General features: G+C 35.3%; 1 protein-coding gene across 1 annotated transcript in view; it reads right to left on the minus strand.

The window, feature by feature from the left end:
- Window positions 1-24,063, minus strand: part of CNGB3 (cyclic nucleotide gated channel subunit beta 3) — a 131,784-nt gene that overhangs the window by 57,117 nt on the left and 50,604 nt on the right. Inside the window, exons 5-10 of the mRNA XM_008689117.1 lie at window positions 22,607-22,759; window positions 21,434-21,642; window positions 14,786-14,836; window positions 9,600-9,686; window positions 5,764-5,828; window positions 4,897-5,019 (exon numbers count right to left, since the gene is read on the minus strand). Coding sequence (XP_008687339.1) covers window positions 4,897-5,019; window positions 5,764-5,828; window positions 9,600-9,686; window positions 14,786-14,836; window positions 21,434-21,642; window positions 22,607-22,759 — 688 coding nt within the window. The remainder of the gene's footprint in view (window positions 1-4,896; window positions 5,020-5,763; window positions 5,829-9,599; window positions 9,687-14,785; window positions 14,837-21,433; window positions 21,643-22,606; window positions 22,760-24,063) is intronic.

The following is a 24,063-nucleotide window of genomic DNA, read 5'->3' on the forward strand; positions in this document are numbered from 1 at the left end:
ACTTCTCTTTTCTTTCCTTTCTTCCTCCCTCCCTCCCCTTTTCTTCCTTTCTTCCTTTCTCCCTCTATTCAGTTCTTTTTCTTTCTTTCTTTCTTTCTTTCTTTCTTTCTTTCTTTCTTTCTTTCTTCTTTCTTTCTTTCTTTCTTTCTTCTTTCCTTTTCTTCTCTTTTCTTCTCTTTCTTCCTCCTTCTGCCAATACCTTGGTCTCATCATTTTCATGTGTAGAATGAAGGGGGGTAAGTTGTCCTAAATTTCCCTAACATTCAGGTATAGTAATTTTGATTCCTTCCTCACCCTGTCTAAAGCACTGATTCCCATGACAGCTTTGCTTACTTTTTTTTACTCTTTCATTTGAAGATCTGTATGTTAGGGATTGGGGCTAAGGATTTGTTAAGACATTTGTGGACATCGGGAACTTTACGTCCATAAATAAGTAACTGTGGTATATATGGACAAAGAACAAAGGTATGTTGGGGATATTTCTGGGTACCAAATAACCTTAACTACTTATGTTTTTCTTTTGAGCCAAGCCTTCTCCTTCTTTGTCAAATTTCGCAGTTGAATAAAGGATGCCATCTATTCAATATAAAAGAAAATGACTCCTTGTCTTCTATTAAAGTGAACAGATATTGTTATTCTGGTGAGGATTAATGGAATAGCATTAAATTTGACTCTTATTTTAAATGTTCACAATACTCCACTTATGACCCACAATTTGCTGCCTAATTCTAATGAGGCAAAGTATATAAGTGCAGTGACCTCATAAGCAACCTTCACTTTATAGATCATCAGACACCATCACAAGGGTTAAGTAAAAAACACTTTGGGCTTATGAAGTCAAAGAGTAATATGAAGTAATAGAAGGGGCATAGTAATAGAAGGTGGTGTTTAAAAACTTTGAGGAAAAGTAAGTATATTAATAACTGTCATATGCAAATTATCTTAAAAATATATAAAAATGCTGCTTAAATAAATATGTATAAAACATATATAATATATATAAAAAGGCAATTTCTTTGTAAGAATAGCAACCTGTGCCCCTGACAGCTGGTAATAGGATTATCCTTAGGTTTTGAATGAGACACCTTCTGTCTCAATGAGCAGAGCACAGCCATGGAGTAATTCTTATCTTTATAATCAGAGAATGTGGGCTGTATGATACCAATGCTGTGAAATGTATTGAAACTTGACTTTTGGCAAGAAAATAACCACTTTTTATAATTTTCCATGAGTGATTAAAAAGAGTGGGTGGCTTCTAATTCTTGGGTGCAAGGTGCTATTTTTATCTGTTAAATCAAGCTTGTTTTAAAAAGTTACTGCAAACAAAAACCAAAACAAAACTAAAAGGCAACCTTTGGAATGAGAAAAGGTATATGCAAATTACATATCTGATAAAGAGTTAGTATCCAAAGTCTATAAAGAACTTATCAAACTTGACACTCAAAAACAAATAATCCATTTAAGAAATGGGCAGAAGACGTGAATAGGTGTTTATCCAAAGGAGATATCCAGATGGTCAACAGACATGTAAAGAGATGCTCAACATCACTCATCATCAGGGAAATACAAATCAAAACTATAATGAGATACCAGCTCACACCTGTCAAAATGGCTAAAATTAACAACACAGGAAACAATGGATGTTGGCAAGGTTGCAGAGAAAAGGGAACCCTCTTACACTTCTGGTGGGAATGCAAACTGGTGCAGCCATTCTGGAACACAGCATGGAGAGGTTCCTCAAAAAGTTAACTGCAGAACTACACTCCAATCTAGCAATTGCATTACCAGGTATTACCCAAAGTTTACAAAAATACTGATTTGAAGGGGCATGTACACCCCGATGTTTATATGTTTACAACAGCATTACAAACAATAGCCAAATTATGGGAAGTGCCCAGATGTCCATCGACTGATAAATGGATAAAGAAGAAGTGTTACATAGACATACACATATATATAATGAATAACCTTAACTACAATATATATATGAATATTATATGAATATATATGAATATTACTCAGCCATGAAAAAGAATGAAATCTTGCCATTTGCAATGACATGGTTGGAGCTAGAATGTATTATGCTAAGCAAAATAAGTCAGTCAGAAAAGGCAAATACCATGTGGAAATTAAGAAACAAAATAGGTGAACATAGGCGACAAAAGAGAGAGAGAGGCAAACCATAAAAGAGACTCTTAACTACAGAGAACAAACTGGGGGGTGGGGTGGGCAAGAGGATGGGTTAAATGGGTGATGAGTATTAAGGAGGACACTTGTGATGAGCACTGGGTGTTATATGTAAGTGATGAATCACTGAATTCTACTCCTGATACTAATAGAACACTATATGTGAACTGACTAGAATTTAAATAAAAACTAGAAACATAAATCAAGTTTGTTAATTGGGTTCTCAAATCTTTTATAGCTCCAGTAAGTGTTTTGGTGGCTTTGTCAATCAATAGTTGTGTGTTGATATCTCACACTTTGATGGTGTATTTGTCAATTTCTCTTCTTTTAATTAATTTTTGCTTTATGACTGTCTCTGACTTATTATAAGTATTTTATTAGTGCATACACATTTAGAATTGGGATATACTGATGGTGAATTGAAACTTTTACCATTATATGGTGATCTTCTTTTTATCTACAATAATTTTTGTTTTAAAATTTGACTAATATTAATTGACAATCTCTTTAAATTGGTGAATTTAGTCCATACTAATTAATTGTGCTTATTGATATATTTTAAGTTGTTTCTACTATCTTATTTTGTGCTTTCAATTTGTCTTCCCTTTCTGTTTTCTATTTTCTAGATTTCTCCCCATAACTTCTTTTCTTTTTTTTTTAACTTTTTTTTTTTTTTTGCTTTTTTTGGACTGGTTGAATTTTTTTTTTTTAATTTTAGTTTTCTCATTCTTCTTTTTTTTTTCTCCTGCTGAGTAAGAAGTTATCTTCTTTATTTCTGTTCCTTAGTGGCTATTGCATGACTCTGCTCCAGCTTTAGTATACACATTTGTCTTTTTAGAGTTTGGAAACTCTTTTTACTTTCTAGAGAATTCAGTAATCATTGAAAACTACTTTATTGTAATTTATTTAGAAATGTATGACAAGTCATTTTATGACAAAAATTACGAGTAATTTATTTTGTACTTTAGAGTTGGGGCACTTTGAATATCTGGTCTGCATTAGAGTGGGAATTAGAAGTCTAAAATATAAGCACACGTTAGCTTAAGTTTCTTAGGGGTTGAAGCTAATTTCTTTTTTTCTTGTTATAACACAGATCTGATCATTCCTTCCTTTTTTCCTTACTCTCTTGCTCTCTTCCTTCCTGCCTTCTTTGAATAAGTAACATATATTAAGTGTCTTTTATATAATTAGCAATGTTCTAGGCCCTGGGAACAAGATATATTCTCTAGAAATGCTCTAGAGAGACATCAGGTGTGAACAGAGAAGTAGCTCCACTTCTTCTGGAAGGCATTTTGATGCAACCCTATTATTTTGCTAATTTGATAAGAACGGTCATCAGACTGAGGCATCTAATGATGTTCGATTACATGCTCACTTTTAGACATTATTTAATATAGTGGGTGCCTCACTCAGTTTTCTATATCAATTAATTATTTATGCCAAACTAAATATATGCTTAAGTTAATACACATTCTAAAGGGAATTACTTATAGATTTGGTTATAAACTTTCCAGGAATAGGGGCGCCTGGGTGGCTCAGTTGTTAAGTGTCTGCCTTTGGCTCAGGGAATGATCCCGGGGTCTTGGGATCAAGCCCTGCATCAGGCTCCCTCTTCTGCTGGGAGCCTGTTTCTTCTTCTCCCACTCCCCCTGTTTGTGTTCCCTCTCTTGCTGGCTGTCTCTCTCTGTCAAATAAATTAATAAAATCTTAAAAAAAAAAAGCCTCTCACCAATTAAAAAATTTTTTTTCCCAGGAATAGATATCCTGTGTGTGTGTACGTATATGTGCATGTTTTCCCAATCAGTGGGTCTTCTGACTTCAAATTTCTAAAATCAGTTCTGGTTAAAAGTTCAAAAAATGTTGTTATAATCCCTCACACACATCCTGCTCACTCTAGGTAGTGTGTAATTTTGTGATGTATTTTCACTCTCTTTGTTCTATCCTTTAATTGCTTTCCTTCCCAAGGCTACAGTGAGTTGCTCTTCAAAGTCATGCTGGGACCTGCCCTTTTCCATTAAGGACATTGGCTTATAATATGCTCAATGTCATTTCATTGGGGCAGAAAGTTAGGGGAGTCTACTTTATGCCAGGCCCTTGTATCTACCAAAAGGAAATCTCACTATTAAATAACCCAGTTGCTATTATTGAGTCACAATTCTACTGCTCTAAATTTTTCAAATGATTTCTTTTATTCCTGTGATACTTGCATATATAATTGTCAAGTTTAAGTTATGATTCTTGTTACTCTGTAAGTGTTTAATTGAGTTAGTGGTTATAGCTGACTCATAAACCCATAAAACCCTTCAGTGGTAAACTAATTAACTACTGCACCTGCCCTCCAAATAATTAACATTGTTCATTACTAACAATCAGTGTTGGAGTTATTAAAAGTTACCTTACCACTCAGTTGTCTAAAGCAGACGCTTTCAAACATTTTTGATCATAATCCAGAGCAAGAAATACATTTCTTAAGTCAATCCAGGATACACACACACATACACATCTACTAGGTATGACAGACTGATATTTTCTATTCTATTCTCTTTTACTTCACTCTCTTTCACTTAAAAACAAACTGATCTACTAAAAACGTTTTCTGGCCATTAATGGGTTGTGACTTACAGTTTCAAAACTCTGGCTTAAGAAAACCCACACACTGAACAAAAGTTAAGAAGAATCCATAAAGATTTCCTTCAAATTAAAACTTACTTGTTTCCTTCACCATTATACACCCATTTGGTAGTTCCAATTCCTTCATAGTCGGAAGCCCAGTAATAAATACAGGCATTAATGTGCAGAGTAAACAGCAAGTATCCAGTTGTTCGAATGACTCTGCCAAGGAGAATAAATGCAAAGTAGGGATTCATGTTGTTTCTGGAATACAGCCTATTTTAACATTTTCTTTTCCTTAAAGTCTCCACTGAATCTCCTTGCTTTAAATTTGTGAACTGTTAACTCTCATTAGTACAGTATAAAATGATGGTGCCATTGCATGTTTTCTAACTGCAGTGTCTTGACTGGGACTGACAGAGTGTAAAAAAAAAAAAAACCTTCCTCTCTTTTCACAGATGGTATGAATCAACCCCCTGAAAGACATGCCTCAGGCGTCACCTCTCCACTTTGAGTCCCATAAAATACGCTACACTGATTTAACTGGGTATCTCTGAAAAGCTCATGGGACTTTATGCTACGATTAATAGTGACTAGAAGTCTCTGTGCAAGTGAAGCTCAGGACAGCAAATGAATGAAATTCGGATTAGAATGAATTGTCATGAGAGAGATGCAAAGTCAGCCTGTGAAGGAGCATGCTTATCTGTACTTGTTCTGACTGGAGCAGGTAATACATTCTGTTTTTAGTTCTGGGTTCTTCTAAAATCTAATATGATTTTCATACTTTTATCTCACTTCAAAATATTCAAGTCTGTTTTAGAACATAAGCCTGTATTTTACATAGCCAAAATTCTGAGGTTATTCTGTTTTCTTTGGCAGGGATATCATATTCTTCTCAAATGCTGGCTAAACTATGGTGCCATTGCTTTCTCTGCCACCCCCAGAAGTATACTGAGTTTACTTTACCTGTAGATATATGCTTTGTCCATTATAGACTCTAGGTGATGATTAAACTCAAAAAATGAAGTGTACTATGTAGAAAACAAACAAAAGAAATCCAAAAGTGTGTTAGTTTTAAATACATCTATTTAAATAAAACTATATAAAATAAATTTTATTTGTTACTGAAAATAATTCATTAGTTTCTAAAACAAACAAACAAACAAACAAACAAACAAACAAACAAACTAGGGTCTGTTTAGTCTTATTTTCCTCTGCCCAGTACATTTTAGAATGGTGTCAAACTCCCAGGGCTTCTTGCTTTATTTTATTTCTACTCTCTAGTTATAGTCTTGTTTGTAATGCTTGTTGAAAATCAAGCCTAAAAACACTTCTTCCCTTTTTCTTTTTAAAGCATCTAGTAGAATCTTATTTTACAATAATTAAAATTGCATTCCACCCAAGACATAAGTAAAATAGGAAAAGTATAATATAATCCATTGAAGTTATAAATAAGTGTTAAGTCCTATTGCTCAACACTAGCTTTATTTTTTTAAAAGATTTTATTTATTCATTTGACAGAGAGAGAGACAGCCAGCGAGAGAGCGAACACAGGCAGGGGGAGCAGGAGAGGAAGAAGCAGGCTCTCAGCGGAGAAGCCCGATGTGGGGCTTGATCCCAGGATTCCAGGACCATGCCCTGAGCTGAAGGCAGATGCTTAACGACTGAGCCACCCAGGCGCCCCAATATTAGCTTTATTTTTAAGCAAGTTGCATTAAATGTGTATTTATTTCAACAAAATTTAAAGTCCGGTAATATTAGCATTAGTTAGCTATTCTTGACCTTGTTGAAAGAGATACAATGAGTTTATATGCATCTAATCCAGAGTTGCTATTTCCCTCAAGGGCTTTTCCTGCTTACATCTATTTCTATCTTAGTTCCTACAACCTACATGCACTTCCACCCCCACTTCCTCTTTCATTACTGTATGTAGTCTAAGACAAGAGTAAGAGCATGAAATTCAGAGCCAAATGCCAATCTCACCTCTGCAATTTACTAATTGTGCAACTTTGGAAAAGTCACTAACTATATCTGTACCTTGATTTCCTCATCTGTAAAATGAGAACAGTAAGAGAACATGCCTCCTAAAGGAGTTGTGTCCATACAAGAATTAGTATATTTAATTATTTAATGTGCTTAGACTCAAAGAATCTTACAGATATGAAGGACTATTGAAGATTATTTAGTTCACAGTTTATTTACTTCAAAATTCATCCATTGTAAATATGTCTGTAATAGAACATTTGAAATTAAAAAAAATTTAATAGTAATCACTATTTACCTAGAAATATACACAAATTATTTGTTTTTCCAGAATTCCTAAGTAGGAAAAATCCCTCAAATGTTCAGATTGAGATAATTTCAATTTGTAGTGATTTGTTTATTGTGTTTTTTTAAATTATCTAATTACTTCAGAGAGAGAGAGGCAGAGAGAGATCAAGCATGAGTGGGGGGGAAGAGCAGAGGGAGAGAATCTCAAGCAGAATCCCCGCTGAGTGAGAAGCCTGACATGGGGCTCCATCTCATGACTCATGAGATCAATGACCTGTGCCAAAATCAAGACTCAGATGCTTAGGGACGCCTAGGTGGCTCAGTCAGTTAAGCGTCTGTCTGCCTTCGACTCAGGTCATGATCCCAGGCTCCTGGGATCAAGTCCCACATTGGGCTCTTTCCTCAGCTTGGAGCCTGCTTGTCCCTCTGCCCCTCCCCCCACTTGTGCTCGCTCACACTCTTTCTCTCTGACAAATAAATAAAATATTTAAAAAAATAATAATACTACCTTAAAAAAAGTTGGATGCTTAGCAGACTGAGCTACCCAGGTGCCTCTTATCGTGCTCTTAATAGAAATTTGCACAAAGGTGTTTCTAAGTTTGGCTTAAGTGTTCACTGTAGAGCAAATTTATATTTTTAATTTGTTTTCTCATATACAATTTGGAGACAGATAAATGAAAATTTTCCTAGAGAACTGTGCATTAAAATGACACACTTACATGTGAAATGACTGGACTATGGGGCTATGAAAACAAGATCAATGTTGACTTTCAGGATATTCTATATTTAAAAAAGCTACTGAATATAGAGAGTCTTTGGACACCTTAGAGATATAGAGAGGAGGTGTGAAGAGTTGGCGTTTTGTAAGTTTTTATTATAATGCCAAACAAACTCCCAAATCTATAGGAACCTGAGTCTTCCTGGAAAGTTGGTTATCTCTGAGCAGGAACCTCTGAAAACTTTTCATGTGAGACTATAAATTTGATGAGGGATGGCCTACAGACTAAGCTGCTTGGAAAGTTAAGTTCTGCTCCAATTTAGACTCACATTCCAAGGGCAAACCAGAAGTCTCTAGAGTTGTCTTAAGTGTGTGAAAATATAGGGTAAAGTCCCTTTGAACTTGAAAAAACCGTGGGCATGGAACGAAAGCCCCTTCAGCTTGAGGTTTATTTGCCAATCTGATTACAGTAAAGAATTGGAAGTCAGAAAAATATGTGATAGAATGCACATTTTTCCACCCTGTTCTCATTTTCCTCATCTCTAAAATGAAGTTATTTAAAGGAATAAGTGAAATTATAAATATTAAGTTTAACAAAGTATGCAGCCCCAAGTACATATCCAACAAAAGAGCAGTTGCTTTTTTTTTTTTTTTTTTTTTTTTTGGTTGCTGCTATTTTTGCTGTTGTCAGGTTCCACTGTGTCTCCAGGTTATGTTGTGTTGTCTTCCCAATGTGTGAGAGAGATAGCCACCTAAAATTTATAAAATTTTTGGTGTTCCTTTTACAAAGTTGTCTTTGGAAATACGTTATTGTTGTTATTGTTAAAGACAGTGAAATTTCACGTCCTGACTGTCCTCAGGTTTGTTTTAGGTGCCAGATGAAGCTATGAGTTATAAAATGTACTGTCTTAGAATCTTTTTGAATAGGTAATGCCTTCACATAGTTCAAAAACAATAGGAAATATATGCCTTTAAAAGTCTTGCTCCCACTCCTGCCCATATTCTGATTTTCCCTCCTGTCACCCATCCCCACCTTTGTTAACCATTTTTATTAAAAGTTTTTGGTAATTTTCCATTGTTTATGTAAATACAAAGACATGGAATATTTTCCCCTTTGTGTTATACAAAAGTTAGTATTGTTCGTATAAACTATTCTGTAATTAGCTTTTTTTTTAATTAGCAATTTATCTTAAAGGTCTTCTTGTTTGGTTCATAGAAAGTTCATAGAAAACTTCCTTTTTATTTATTAATTTCTTGTGTTACAAGTTTTCTATCATATAGATGTCCTGCAATTAGTTTAACTAGCTCCCTGTTGGTGGATATTTGAGTTGTATCCAAATATGTAAATAATTTTGCTATGTAAAAGTTTTTGCAGCTTTTTTTTAGAATTATAGAATTTTAGATGAGTAAGATAACTTAGAGGTAATCTACTCTTTCGTTTTATTGCCTGTGTTCCAAGCATTCAGTGACTGTCTAATGAAAAAGGACAAATGGGAAAGAATATGATTATGAAAGATCACTATGTAAGATTATGAAAGATTCACTTGTGATTATAGTTGTATTTAGAAGTATAAAGGCATTGCTATATTAGATTATAAAAATATCTCTTGTGAGATATAGAATAAAACAATCAAGAGCAACTTCCATCAGTAGAAACAATGATGTTTTCTCTTTTTTAAAAAAATTCATAGTATTGATGAGGGCAGAAAAATGGACAGTTTGGAAAAAATTAAAATATTATACTTTTAGGACATTTTACATCATTTCAAGATTTCCGTTATTATAAAAAGAAAATTAAATATAGTTATCTTACCTTTAATATCCTATTTGTCCTAAATATTGGATTAAACCCAAAGAAGAGGTAGAAAACATCAAATGGCATTACTGATGCAACATCCAACTGTTGGAAAAACACATTCACAATCATATTGTGTTTATGTGCTTCTTTGGACATGGATTGATTTATACCAATGCATACATAAGCTGACCAGGCACCATGAATTATTTGTTGTTTAATATAAAATTGCCTTCAGTAGTATGTCTGTTGCCACTGAAAGGTATATTCACACCATGAAAATAAGAAAAATATTTTATAGGCTTCTTCCAACGTACTTCATTTTTACCTTAATGCATCTGAGCTCTCTTTAGGCAATGCATTTTCTGTAATTTTTGTTGAGTTGTCACATACGCTTCAGAGATGGCATGGCTACTAATGTTAAAATACATTTTAATAATGTTTAAATACATTTTAAACGTGGTGCTCGTGGACTGAAAGTCAAGTCTACTCTTGATTTTATTTGAGACCATCGCACATTAATTGCAGTTGTATATATATATTTTTAAAGATTTTATTTATTGATTTGACAGAGAGAGAGAGAGAAAGAGAGAGAGAGAGAGTATGCACCCAAGCAGGGAGAGCAGCAGGTAGGGGGAGAGGGAGAAGCAGCCTTCCTGTGGAGCAGGGAGCCCGATTTGTGGCTCGATCCCAGGACCCTGGGATCATGACCTGAGCCAAAGGCAAATGCTTAATTGCTTAACCGACTGAGCCACCCAGGCACCCCACAGTTGTATATTTTTATGGTTCAGCCTATTCTCCAGTATTCAGGGCTGATTATATTGTTGGTGGTTCACCCAGATGCCTCAGTTCTTTCTATTTCTCTCCATTTGGGATGATACTGCTAACAATAAACTGCTATGAAATCTATCTACTAGACACTGTGCAGGCTAAGAGAGAGGAAAGGAATCAGTCCCATTTACAATTAATCAGTAACTCTAATAGGAGAAGGTACTGAAAGTACTATTATAGCTAAAAGAATATTTTAAAATTTGTCATGTATTTAATTATTCTGGTTTTCTGTTACCCAGGTAGTTGTGAAATGGCAGCATCACTTGTATACTTTCTTGATTGCAGTGATGACAGTAAGAAATTCTTTTATGTAAGATAATTATTCATTTTTATTCATTTATTCATTTTCACTAATTTTTACATGGTTTTGAAACATTTAAAAAACATTTAATGTATTTAAGACATTTAAGAGCAGTTAAGAGCTTTCTAAGACCATACGTATTAAAAGGGAAAGTTGAGGTAATTAATTATGTACCAGAATTTCAGAAAATCTTCATGCTATTGAAAAGAAATGAAACTTACGGTTTGAATTAACCATATTGGTTATTATAAACAAAGTCCTTGCTGAAAGTACTGGTTTATAAATTACATCATATCCTCAAACCTCATTAATTTTACCTTACAGATATTGAGTTTGTAACAAGTTAAGAGGTATACAGCACAGTTACTAAAATAAAGTAAGTAAGAGAGCAAGAGCTCTGTTGACTTGTCTAGTGCTACTGTAGTACTCATGTTTTCTGGCTCAAATCAAAATAATCTTTTTTTAATCTTTGAAATAAATTTATTAGAACTAATGTGTCAGAATTGTGGTCTTTTTACTTGTTCTCTATCCAATTGCTCAACTGCCCACTTGAATTCTCTATGCAGTCATTAGTCATGTTTGATATTAACACATTAATGTGTTATTTGTTAGATAAAGATGATTTATTTCTCATCGGATTGTAGAAAATTGAATTAAGTAAGAACTGACCAATACTGAACTCTGGGGGCACCTGGGTGGTGCAGTCGTTAAGCATCTGCCTTTGGCTCAGGGTGTCATACCAGCGTTCTGGGATCGAGCCCCACATCAGGCTCCTCCGCTAGGGCCCTGCTTCTTCCTCTCCCACTCCCCCTGCTTGTGTTCCCTTTCTTGCTGGCTGTCTCTCTCTGTCAAATAAATAAATAAAAATCTTAAAAAAAATACTGAACTCTGTACAAGGCATTTTGCAAAACATGTTGAGGTTGAAATAGGGTAAAATATTGTTTCTGTCCACAAGAAGTTAACAGTCTAATAGTGGAATAATGGGACACAAAAATAGCTATAATGCAATGTTATAGAGAAGCAGGATGTGCTAAGGGATTTCAAAAAGAGTGACCACAATTAAATAAATGTAAAATTTTATATTTATAAACCCAAATTAAATATATGAGCTAATTTGCACTTGTTCAAATTCAAGAAAGTGATTAAGAGTTTGGAATAAGTTTTGTGACACTTAAAAAGAATAGTCATCCTCTTGTGGAGTTCATCAAAGTAGTGTAGATTATGAATATGTCTAAGTATGTGGCAATTTTTAAAAAGAGAAAATTAGTTGACGATGAAAACAAATTGAAAGAGATTTTAATCACCATAGATCACCAGTGGGGGACAATTTGGCACCTAACTGCAGCTTTGTATTGTTACACAAAATTTGAGGACACAAAAGTGTTGTTCTTGAAATGAGAGGTAGGAGTTCACCTAGACATATTAGGTAAGCTTGGATAACTCCCAAATCTCTGTCTATATCTCAGAGTTAGGAGGAACAAATAAAAGGAACAAATAAAATGCCAGTGGTATTTTAATAGGGATGGCATTGAAAGTGTAAATTGCTGTGGGCAGGATAGACATTTTAACAGTGTTTATTCTTCCTATCCATGAACATGGAATGTTTTTCCATCTTTTTGTGTCTTGCTCAATTTTTTTCTTAAGTGTTCTATAGTTTCTTGAGTATAGATCCTTTACCTCTTTGGTTATGTTTATTCCTAGGTATCTTATGGTGTTTGTTGCTATTGTGAATGGAATAGATTCCTTAATTTCTCTTTCTACAGTTACATTGTTAGTGTATAGAAAAGCTACTGATTTCTGTGCATTGATTTTGTATCCTGCCACATTGCTGAATTGCTCTGTGAGTTCTAGTAATTTGGGGGTGGAATCTTTTGGGTTTTCCACATAAAGTATCATGTCATCTGCAAAGAGGGAGAGTTTGACTTTTTGAAAGGGCCAAAACAAACCAACCTAAAATTTGTATGGAACCAAAAAGACCCTGAATAGCCAAGAGAATGATGAAAAAGAAAAATAAAGCTGGGGGCATCATGTCGCCTGACTTGAAGCTGTATTACAAAGTTGTAATCCTGAAGATAGCATGGTATTGGCACAAAAACAGACACATAGACCAATGGAACAGAACAGAGACTCCAGAAAAGAACCCTCAGCTCTATGGTCAACTAAGCTTTGATAAATCAGGAAAAAATACCCAATGGAAAAAAGACAGTCTCTTCAATAAGTGGTGCTGGAAAAATTGGACAGTTACATATAGAAGAATGAAACTGGACTATTCCCTTACATCATACACAAAGATAAACTCAAAATGGGTTAAAGACCTCAATGTGAGATAGGAATCCATCAAAATCCCAGAGGAGAAGATAGGCAGTAACCTCTTCGGTAACTTCTTTCAAGACACGTCTCCAAAGACAAGTGAAACAAAAGCAAAAATGAACTTTTGGGACTTCATCAAGATAAAAACTTCTGCACAGTAAAGGAAACTGTCAACAAAACAGAGGCAGCCCACGGAATGGGAGAAGATATTTGCAAATGACATTAGAGATAAAGGGCTGATATCCAAGATATATAAAAAACTTCTCAAACTCAACACTCAAAAAACAAATAACCCAGTCAAAAAATGGGCAGACGACATGAACAGACACTTCTCCAAAAAAGACATACAAATGGCTAACAGACACATGAAAAAATGTTCAACATCACTAGCCATCAGGGAAATGCAAATCAAAACCACAGTGAGATACCACCTTACACCAATTAGAATGGCAAAAATTAACAAAATGGGAAACAACAAATGTTGGTGAGGATGCAGAGAAAGGGTAACCCTCTTACACTGTTGGTGGGAATGCAAGCTGGTACAGCCACTCTGGAAAACAGTATGGAAGTTACTCAAGATGTTTAAAATAGAGCTACCTTATGACCCAGCAATTGTACTACTAGGTATTTACCCCAAAGATACAGATGTAGTGAAAAGAAGGGGCACATGCACCGCAATGTTCATAGCAGCCATGTCCACAATAGCCAAACTGTGGAAGAAGCCAAGATGCCCTTCAACAGATGAATGGATAAAGAAGATGTGGTATATACAGATGTGGTATATACTGTGATATATACAGTAGAATATTATTCAACCATCAGAAAGGATGAATACCCACCATTTGGATCAACATGGATGGAACTGGAGGGGATTATGCTAAGTGAAGTAAGTCAAGCAGAGAAAGACAATCATCATATGCTTTCACTCATATGTGGAACATAAGCAATAGCATGGAGCACCATAGGGGAAGGCAGGGAAATCTGAAGGGGGAGAAATCAGAGAGGGAGATGAACCATGAAAGACTATGGACCCCGGGAACCAGACTGAGGATTTCAGAGGGGAAGGGGTTGTGCCGAGGGAGCAACAGGGTGATGGGTATTAAGGAGGGCACATGTTGTGATGAGCACCGGGTGTTATACGTAGCTAATGAATCATTAAACACTACATCAAAACTAATGATGTACTATACAGTGGCTAACTGAACATAATAAAAAAATATAAATCTATAGTAATTAAACAAGCAAAAAGGAACAAATGATTATGAATGAAAAAAACATACAATTATATTGCTATTTGAGGAAAGAAAGGTGCCATATTATTTAAATAATTGCTCCTTTTTGTTTTTTATCTTGTTTATATGAACAAGAAAGAAATAAGAGCAGAAAAAATTTGATAGACTTTATATCATCATGTGGCATGAATTGGAGGCTAGCATTCTGTATGGACAAGACAAAGTATACTCCATACTCCTTTACTGATGTTTTAATCAGAATTTAAATGTGGGCACTAACATTTTGCTGTGCTTGATCAAGATCCATGTGTTGAATTCCACATTTGCACATTCATGGAAGTGTATCATGTAATGTTTGAAAAGCAAAAACTTCAGGCTTGCCTTTGCCTAGTAGAACTTCATTTGTACACGTTTTTACAAAGGCTATGATTCAAAAAGGAAGCAAATAAAAAAAAGAAATTTATAAATGTGACTTAAAATCAAAATAGTAATGGATTATTTGAACAATTTTGAAACTGTAAGTCACCTACCTGAAACTTTGTAGAACTTCTGTAGTGTCTCTTTAACTCATTTGAATCCACCTGAAATGTTATATTTATATTTTATATTAATTTTACCCAATTTCATCAATTATTTTTCACTTTAATAAATATTTATAGTTATTTCTCTCTACTGGTTTCTTGTAACTTCAGCCAATAAATATGCTCTATCTTCTCATTTCTTTAAACAGAATAAAATCGTCCTTGTTGTTTGTTTTCTTTTTGCTATCGATCTATTATTTGTCATACTCAAGCTTCCTAAGAAAGTTGCCTACATTGCTTTATTCTGAATCCTTCCCTCAGGGGCGCCTGGGTGGCACAGCGGTTAAGCGTCTGCCTTTGGCTCAGGGCGTGATCCCAGCGTTATGGGATTGAGCCCCACATCAGGCTCCTCCGCTATGAGCCTGCTTCTTCCTCTCCCACTCCCCCTGCTTGTGTTCCCTCTCTCGCTGGCTGTCTCTATCTCTGTCAAATAAATAAATAAAATCTTTAAAAAAAATAAAAAAAAAATGAATCCTTCCCTCATATTTATTCCTCAACCTGTGGCAATTTAGTGGCAATTTGACCTTTGCTCACTTTTCTTATTCCATTAAGACTACCAATGTGAAAGCCACCAACAACCTCCTCATGATCACACCCAAAGAATCCTTTATAGTACTTGGCATTCTTTTATGGCATTCACCATGTTTTGAAATCACATGTACATTTCTTGATTCATTTATTTAAATTCAGTTTATTCCATTAAATGGTAATCTATCTCAGGACAGAGTTGACTTTGCTTAGCAACTGTACATAGTTAGCAGCTAGAATATATTAGGGACCCAATAAATACTTGTTGAGTAGATGAATAGATAAACGAATAAAGTGATGAATAAAACTTTTTGAAGTGTTAACATTTGGGAGTATATTTGTTCTTGAAACTTTTTCTTTCTAAAGACTCTGAAATGCCATTTTTGGTTTACTTCTTCAGTTCTAACTTTTTGGTGTCCTTTTTTGATTCTAGGGTTAGCTCTTTAAATGTCAACATTCCCCAGGACTCAGCTCTCTTCTCTTCCTCTTTATATTTGCTTCCTAGAAAATTTCATCCACTTATATGGTTTCAAATATCTACTGCCATCTAATGTTGCTTTCTGGAGCTGTTGACCTGGACAACTGCCTATTGTCTTCACTTAGCAATTCTGCTTATCTCAAATTTAATCTACACAGAACCTGAATTCATCATAATTCTCCATCCCCCACTAGCCTAACCATCTTCCTACCCCCACCCCATCCTCCTCTTGAGTAATCCTATGAGCATCCTCATCTATACTGGTCAGTGATCCTAGACAACTCATTCTCCCTCAGCCCTCATTGAACCAGCAACCAATTCTACTGATTCTTCTTCCTACAATTTTATTATTATTTTTTATTATTACATTAAATTAGCCAGCAGACAGTACAATTTCCTCATGTCCATTCTCTCCTCTTGGCATGGGTCTCTTTGCCTTAAGTCTTGTTCCCCTCGATCCATTCTATAATGGCAGCTAGATGATCACACTAAATCAGATTACTTAACAATCACCATTTATGTGAAAACCTCTGACTCCACATGACTTAAAAAAAAAAAAACAAGCTCCCTTTCATGTCTACAAAGGCTCTACTTTCTCTGTCTCACTCGCCTCCTGCAGCATCCCACATTCACTTTATTCAGCATCAGAGTTTCTCACTTTCATGACTTTGCCTATGCTGTTTTCAGAGCTTAGAACATATGTTTTGTTCCTTTTTTAGTGGAGGTGGAGGTGTGCAAATTACTGAAATTCATTCAACAAGATTTGGACCAGGTGTCCTCTCCTTCACATGGTTTTCTCTGTGCCTCATAACCCATAGGGCTTGCCTCTGTCATGACTCCCATTGCAAACCTTACCATTCTTCTTTTGTCTGTCTTTCATATGCTGAATTACTTGAGGGTAAGGTCCATATCTTTGTCTTGTTTTTCCAGTTTCTAATGCAAGCATTATCTAACACATAGTAGGTGCCCAATAAATATGTGATAAGTGATAGATTAAGAGACATTTGTTACCATTCAGTCCTAAAAGAATTAATGCTAATATTGGATTTACATTCTTAGATTTTAGTTACAGGTGGGGAGGAACTGTTTTTGTGCTATTAATGAGTTGGCTGAAGTTTTATAACTTGGACACATAGAAGCAGTGTTTTCTAACAGTTATCATCCAGACTATCCAAATTCAGAAGTTTTAAACTACTGCTGAGCAGTGTTAAATCCTGGTTAGCGAACTCCCCAATTTGTGCTCCCCCCACATTTTTTTGGCTATAATTTTTCCCATACATATATACTAAATCTTACATAAATGTATTAGAAGATATATAAGACATGCTCATCTAATGATTTTTACTGTGAAACTCAATGGCTTACTGAGGCACAGGTAGGCATAGATAGAAGTTTAAGTTGAATCATGTACCAAGCTTGAGTAAAATCAGTCAGCTCCTTCAAAGCTTCTCTGGGACTGACAGATACATTTTAAGTGCTACAAAGTTAAAATACCACCCTCTCCTCCAACCCTGGAAGAATGTTTTTAGCACTTTTATCCCTTTACTTTCAGGCTTGTCTATGATCCTATGATTGAATAAATGTAAATGAAATGAAAACTTTTTGATTAGATGAAAATGCATGTAGTGATTCTAAAATCTCTCTTCTTTGGAATGCTAAATAAATTTGGCATCATTAGTTTTATGATGATCAGTATGCTTACTGGTAACAATTAAGCACTTATTTTAAAAATGTTACCCTATTTAATTATTTCTCTTTTTAAGCCTTATCATTATGCAGGCAACATTTCTTCAGGGGAGGGTTACTTTAGAGAGGATATGCTGACTGCACCTAAATCCTCTTCCAAAAGATAGTTTTTGAAGAAGCTCTACCCGGTATGATTATATTTACCTCTTCTGATAAATAATTCATAGAAACTTCATAATTTCATATAGAACAGATGGATGTGTTTCAAAAATAATAATATCATCTGAAACAACTACAATGCAGATTAAATAATTACTCAAGGAAAGAAGATCCTTGAATGAAGATTGCCATTTATTCATTCTTTCAAACGTTTCTTGAATATACTCTTTGAGTTCCTAAGATAGAGAGGGAAATGAATTGGATACTGTCCTTACACTCAAGAAACTTATTATCAGGTAAGAAGGAGAGCTACAGATACAAAGAGGAGACATTAGGAGAGGTTAAATGTTTGGATATTCATTCATTTGATTCATTCAACAACTTACTGTACATCTTCTAGATTCCAGACTCTGGCCTCCGTGTACACATTGTCTTATTTAATCTTCACAATAGGTTTATGAGGTGAGTACTGTAATTCCCATTTTATGGATGAAAAGATAGTATTTCATGAAAAGGTAAATTTATTTTCTTCAAGTAATGCTATTAGTAAATTTCAGAGATGGAATTTGACCCTGGTCTGTTTGTTTCTATTACATCATAATTAGCCCAATTGTTATTTAACAATTAAATAACAGAAGTATGAATAAAGTTTACAGAGCACAGAGAGGGAGTGGTTAATTTTCTTCAGGTCAGTTTATAAACAGTAACAGAAGATTAAGTGCCAAAAGTGGTTGACTATAACATCAGGTCTGATTGACATTGTCACCAGGTGGCACTGAGCATTTCCATGAATTGTTGTGATGGGAAGGTTTGGCAGTGTTGTGGATATGAGTCTCATATCTCAGTAGTCCTCATTGTCATTTTCAGCTCTATTTCTGCTGTCTATACAGGAAATTACAGATAAGAAACTCTTTTGTTGGTCTTTGATACAAAATTCTGTTCTCTATTTGTGTAGCACCATTTTCAGAAGAAAGATATTGCAAATAAATACTGTGTAACACCTGTAAACCCTCCTAATTTCCTCTATTGTGGCCTTTAGCACTTCAATCTGTTTTCCAAGGCCTTGGGGGAAATAATATTTCCATTGTCCAGCCCTGAAATACCTGGCAACTATAAATATTTAATAAATGTTTGTTGAATGAATGAATGAATGAGTGAATGAGTGAATGAACAATTTGGCAATGTACCAAAAGTAGCATAGATAGCTAAATGTAGTCAGACCTTCAGTTTGGGTACTTGACTTGCATAGTCTTCTTACCAAAATGTAATCAAGTTTCAAAGGCTAACACTACCTATTCTAAATTAAAGAAACCATTAAACTTCCTTTGAACAAACAAAGCAATTAGTTCCTGCTCTGTATTTGTAGTTTGTGATAATGCATTTTAAATAGAGCCCGTTGAGTGTGTTTTTATTGGTTATTTTTCTTGTTCTTAACACTCCATTGTGTGTAAAGACCTCTTAGAAAATTGAAAATAAGTCTCCCCTTACTGAGTTTGTCATTTTCCATTTGTCAAACATTGATTTTCTCCCCCCTTGTGCATCTAATGGAGGTTGAAATTAGTGCTCTTTTTTTGTGTGTTGTTTACTTCTTATTTGTATACCATCATCATCATTCATCAAGCTGCCAGTGAGCTCTGGGAATAGTCCTGGTGAGCTGACTAGTGCTCTGAAGTCCACATATAGAATATTTTGAATAGGTTCTTCCTACATCTATAGCTCTTGCCTTTAGAATTTCTTTCTAGTAAAGCTTTCAAATAATAGGATTTCTTCAGTAAATAAATTTTTTTTTCTAAAAGAAAACAATAACCAAAACTACTCCTTTCAGCTTTTCGATATTTTAAGATTGTCTGCAGGTTCAAAAGAAAACATTCAGGAAATTAAGGAACCCACATTTATTCTTCAAAAATATCTATGAACCCAAGGTGCCATGTATTCCCTCAGTCTTTGCTTCCTACTGTGACAGATCCATTGCAGGGTCTATTCTGTGCAATTCCCACTGAGATTATGAAGAGGATATGACAGTGGGCATCAGTTGGAAAGGGAGCACCCTTCTAGTTAGCTGGGGAAGGGGCTGAGGAGTAGAAGCTTTAAGATTTGGGTATTTGCTTGTGAAAACATATTCTTCTGTTAGATTGACTGGATTGCTTATGAAACTCTCTCAACACTGAGAAGCTGATAAGATCACTTATCAGGAGAAAATACTTTCTTCTAAGGGTAAGAATGGTAGTTTCTGAAGTAGGCCAGTGCATTTGATGGTGAGAATTGGGATGTGATAAACTGGAAAGTGGAAGAGTGAATAGAAGAGAGGCCAGTAGATACCATTTTAGTTTTAAAAATCACAAAACCGCAGGTGTGTTTTATGTGCTTGTGATTTGCACCTGTCTGCAGGGTGTGTGATTTCCTACTTACGGTTTGGCTATCTCAGTGAAGATCTTGATGGCTCCTTGTTATAACACTATCTAATAGCACATTTTGCAATGGTGGAAATATTCTGTGCTCTCTGATATGGTAGCCTCTAGCCAAATGTGATTATTGGGCACTGGAAATATTGATAGTGTGGCTGAGAAACATGAATTTTTAATGTTATTTAATCTTAATTAAAATTTAAATTTGAATAGACACATTTCGCTAGTGGCCACTATATTGGACAGTGCAGTGAATCTACACTGATTAAAAGGGTCATGACAGCTTTTCTTTTCTTTTCAAATTAGGTTTTCCCAAAGTGTCACAACCTAAGACCTTGGACTTGTTTTCTGTACTATGTACAGGTCCTGTGCTCAGTGCTGACTATACAATGACAAACAAGGTACAGTTTGTGTCCTAAAAATCTTATAGCCTAGTGTTTTCTCACAACACCAGGTTGTCTCCCGAGGAAGTTGAGTAGACCCTTAGGAGTGATATATTACCTGCTTTATTCTAAAAAAATATTGAGGTGAATGGCAGATTGCAATGTGGTGGAAAACAACTGCCTCACAGACTATTTGAGGCACGATTACTAGAGAAATATTTAATCACTTAAATATAAATATAAAAATAATTTAAATCACTTCTTTTTGCATACATAATTTACACATTTTTATACATTATTTAGGTAAAATACATATATGGTTTTGACATTTCAGACCTGGTTTTATCTTTCTACTCTCACATATAATCAAATTCTGAAAAACTAGCCAACATGAACCAACATGGTGTAGCTGGAATGAGCATGGGTGTTGGAGTCAAGGTCTGGATTTGAATCCTGCCTCAGCTGCTGTCCAGCTTTGTGCCTTGAGCATATCACCTACCCTCTCCAAGCCTCAGTTTTCTCTTCTGTATATGGGGTTGATAATAATATCTTTCTTATAGAGTGACTGAAAGGATTTAGTGAGGCATTGTAAAGAAAGTAACTGGAATAATAATTATAGCTAACATTTAATATGCACTCATTAGACACTCAACACAGTTCCAGGCATCAGTTCATTTAGTCTTTCCATCAACACTGTGAAGGTACTATTGTTATTATTATTTTTAAGATGAGGAAACTAAAGCACAGGGAGACACATGGTCCCCTGCACATAGTGAGTGCTCAATGGTTGTTTTGTTGTTGTTATTATTATTATTATTATTACTATATTGGTGGTTTCCAGTGGTTAAAGACTCATACAGGCAGAGATAGTCAATCAGACTTTAAATAGTGTTGTAAAATTATTTTTGTAGTCCAATTGGATATTTGTCAGTTTCTGCTTTTCCCCATCCCCACTTACTATTATGTCTCCTCCTTTTATAAACTGGAGTCTGGGCTGGATTAATAGCAAATCACAAAGGTAGATGATATCACATATGATGTCTGTAATAAACCAGTAGTGTGTGTTGTCCGGTGTTTGATATGGAAAGACGAGACGCAGTGGTATAAGCCAGCAGTTCCAGTTATAGGCAATGGTGACAAGCAAGAGCCATAGGAGATAGAGTCGATCTAGAAAAATCCAAGTGACATGTAACATGCATTAAAATAATTCTCTAGCTTAGTTTGATAATGTTGGAGCACTGTCCTCTGGAGATAAGCAAATTGCTATAAGAGGTTCTATTAAAATTCAGTGCAATTCTGACTCTACAGTGGAAAAAACTGTGCTTTACAAGAGATGTTGAGTGATCTTATCAGCTCTTCTGACATTGGAGAGAGGCCTTCTTCTCCTGACAAGAAGTGGCCATTCTGTGTCTGTCCCCATAGGTAACTGTGCTATATGGATCAAGGAAGAAAAGACCCAGGGAAGTCAGAGATGTCCTGTTTGGCTAACTGCAGCAGCGGGCCTTTTGTACATCAGTAGTTAAGTTGCAGGATCACCCAGGGCAGGTGGACAAAAGCCTCATCTTGCCAAAGAAGTATGGCTGAACTGGAGGGGGCAGAGAATGAGCCCTTTAAAGCAATCCATGTCCTTTCACACACTGCTTTCTTCTGCCCAAGGGAGGTCATAGGAAGGGATTTTTTCAGTTAGAATAATTAACAATATGAAGGCATGGACGAAGACAGACACTTCATAATGACTTTTTGGGGGAAGGGTGTCAGTGTACATATCACTGAATGCTTTGGGGCTTTCTTTTCAAAAGTAATTATGGGCAGCATAGACCTTGGACTGCCTCTTACTTATTTATTTTTATCTATCAATCAATCATTTATCTATTTCAATGGTTATACATTTACTTTATTACACATTATACTGGCATGCCCTTTAAACACAGGCAGGAATATTTTTATCTCTTGCCTTCATCAGAGAGGGGCAAACAATCCATTTGCATATTTAATATAGTTTAAATTCTGCTTTCTAGATAGATTCAGAATGAGGGCTAGGGAGAAATGGAAGCCATCTGTGATTTTGGGTTACAGGGATTCTTGGTAATAGCTAGCCCTCCCCCTGGGATAGTCTACCCTTTGATGGTACCTGTGTATGAATCTATGCTTCTTGGAAGTCTAATTCGTTTTAGGTACTCTGTCAGAGGCATCTTCTGGAATTTAAAACACAATATGTGGTAGTTATGTTCTTCTTTTAGCTTAGCATTGCTTTCTTGTGTTGATGGTACAGCTGTGGGCTTTGCTTTACAGGGGGAAAAAAGAACACATTTTAAAGAGGTTGGTTAGCTTAATGAGAAATAGCTTGGATTTCTTAAAGTCAGAATATTTCAGAATCTTCCCTTCTCAATATAGATAGATAAGGGATGTTATGACATTGAAAATAGTGACATTAATGACAATATCCAGGTAATGAAAACACTGGAATTTGGAAATAAACAGCAGATTTAAAGCTTCCTAGTAAATTATCCCAAAGGTGTTACAAATAGGATATTTTAGTTAATTAATTTAAAGTAATCTCTAGGGGTGCCTGGGGGGCTCAGTTGGTTAAGTGTCTGCCTTCAGCTCAGGTCATGATCCCAGGGTCCTGGGATTGAGCCCTGCATCGGGCTCCCTGCTCAGCGGGGAGCCTGCTTTACTCTCTCTGCCTCTTCCCCAGCTGGTGTGTGCTCTCTATTTCTCTCAAATAAGTAAAAAAAATTAAAAAAATAATTTCTACACCCAAGGTGGGGCTCAAACTCACAACCCCAAGATCAAGAGTCACATGCTCTACTGACTGAGCCAGCCAGGCACCCCACAAATAGGACATTTTAAATACAAGCTTAATCCTTACATATTTTGTAGCAAAATAAAGTCAGTCCTTTAGATTTACATTGAAAAGAAACACTACAAGTGTACATGATGGCACAGGTTTTAGTTTCATGCTTCTTTAGTCTCACACATATATTTCAAGTTGTAGATAAAGCTAAAAATATTTTTTCAACTTATATTATCAAAATATAATGACTGATTTATTATAGCCTCTTCTTTTAAAAGGGAAACTACTATATAATACATAGTGTATTTTAAAAATCCAACTTACTTTATACAGACTTATAAAGAAGCCCTCAGCTTCATCCTATATAATTAACAGCTTGATTTTTAACTGTTATTTAACAACCAAACTTTCTTCTATTTTTATTATACATATATAAATATTTTTACAATGATGTAATCATAATATATATCACTTCTGTGCTCTGCTTTATTGCACTTATTAATTTTTCATAAACACATTTCTGCAATTATTAGGGAGGTTGATAATTGCCCCACTCTGCAATTTGATTAGTTTGTTGATGTTCTTTGCTATGTTCTGTGTTCAGGTAGTGTTCTTGTATTTTTATAATAAGTGCTTTGTATATCAGGGGTACTTTTTTAAAAAAGATTTTATTTATTTATTTGACAGAGAGAGAAAGAGAGTGTACATGCCCACAAGCAGGTGGAGCAGGAAAGGGAGAAGCAGACTTCTGCTGAGCAGGGAGCCCAATGCATGGCTTGATCCCAGAACCC

Source organism: Ursus maritimus, unplaced genomic scaffold, assembly GCF_017311325.1.
Source record: "Ursus maritimus isolate PB19 unplaced genomic scaffold, ASM1731132v1 scaffold_9, whole genome shotgun sequence".
Taxonomy (NCBI): Eukaryota; Metazoa; Chordata; class Mammalia; order Carnivora; family Ursidae; genus Ursus; species Ursus maritimus.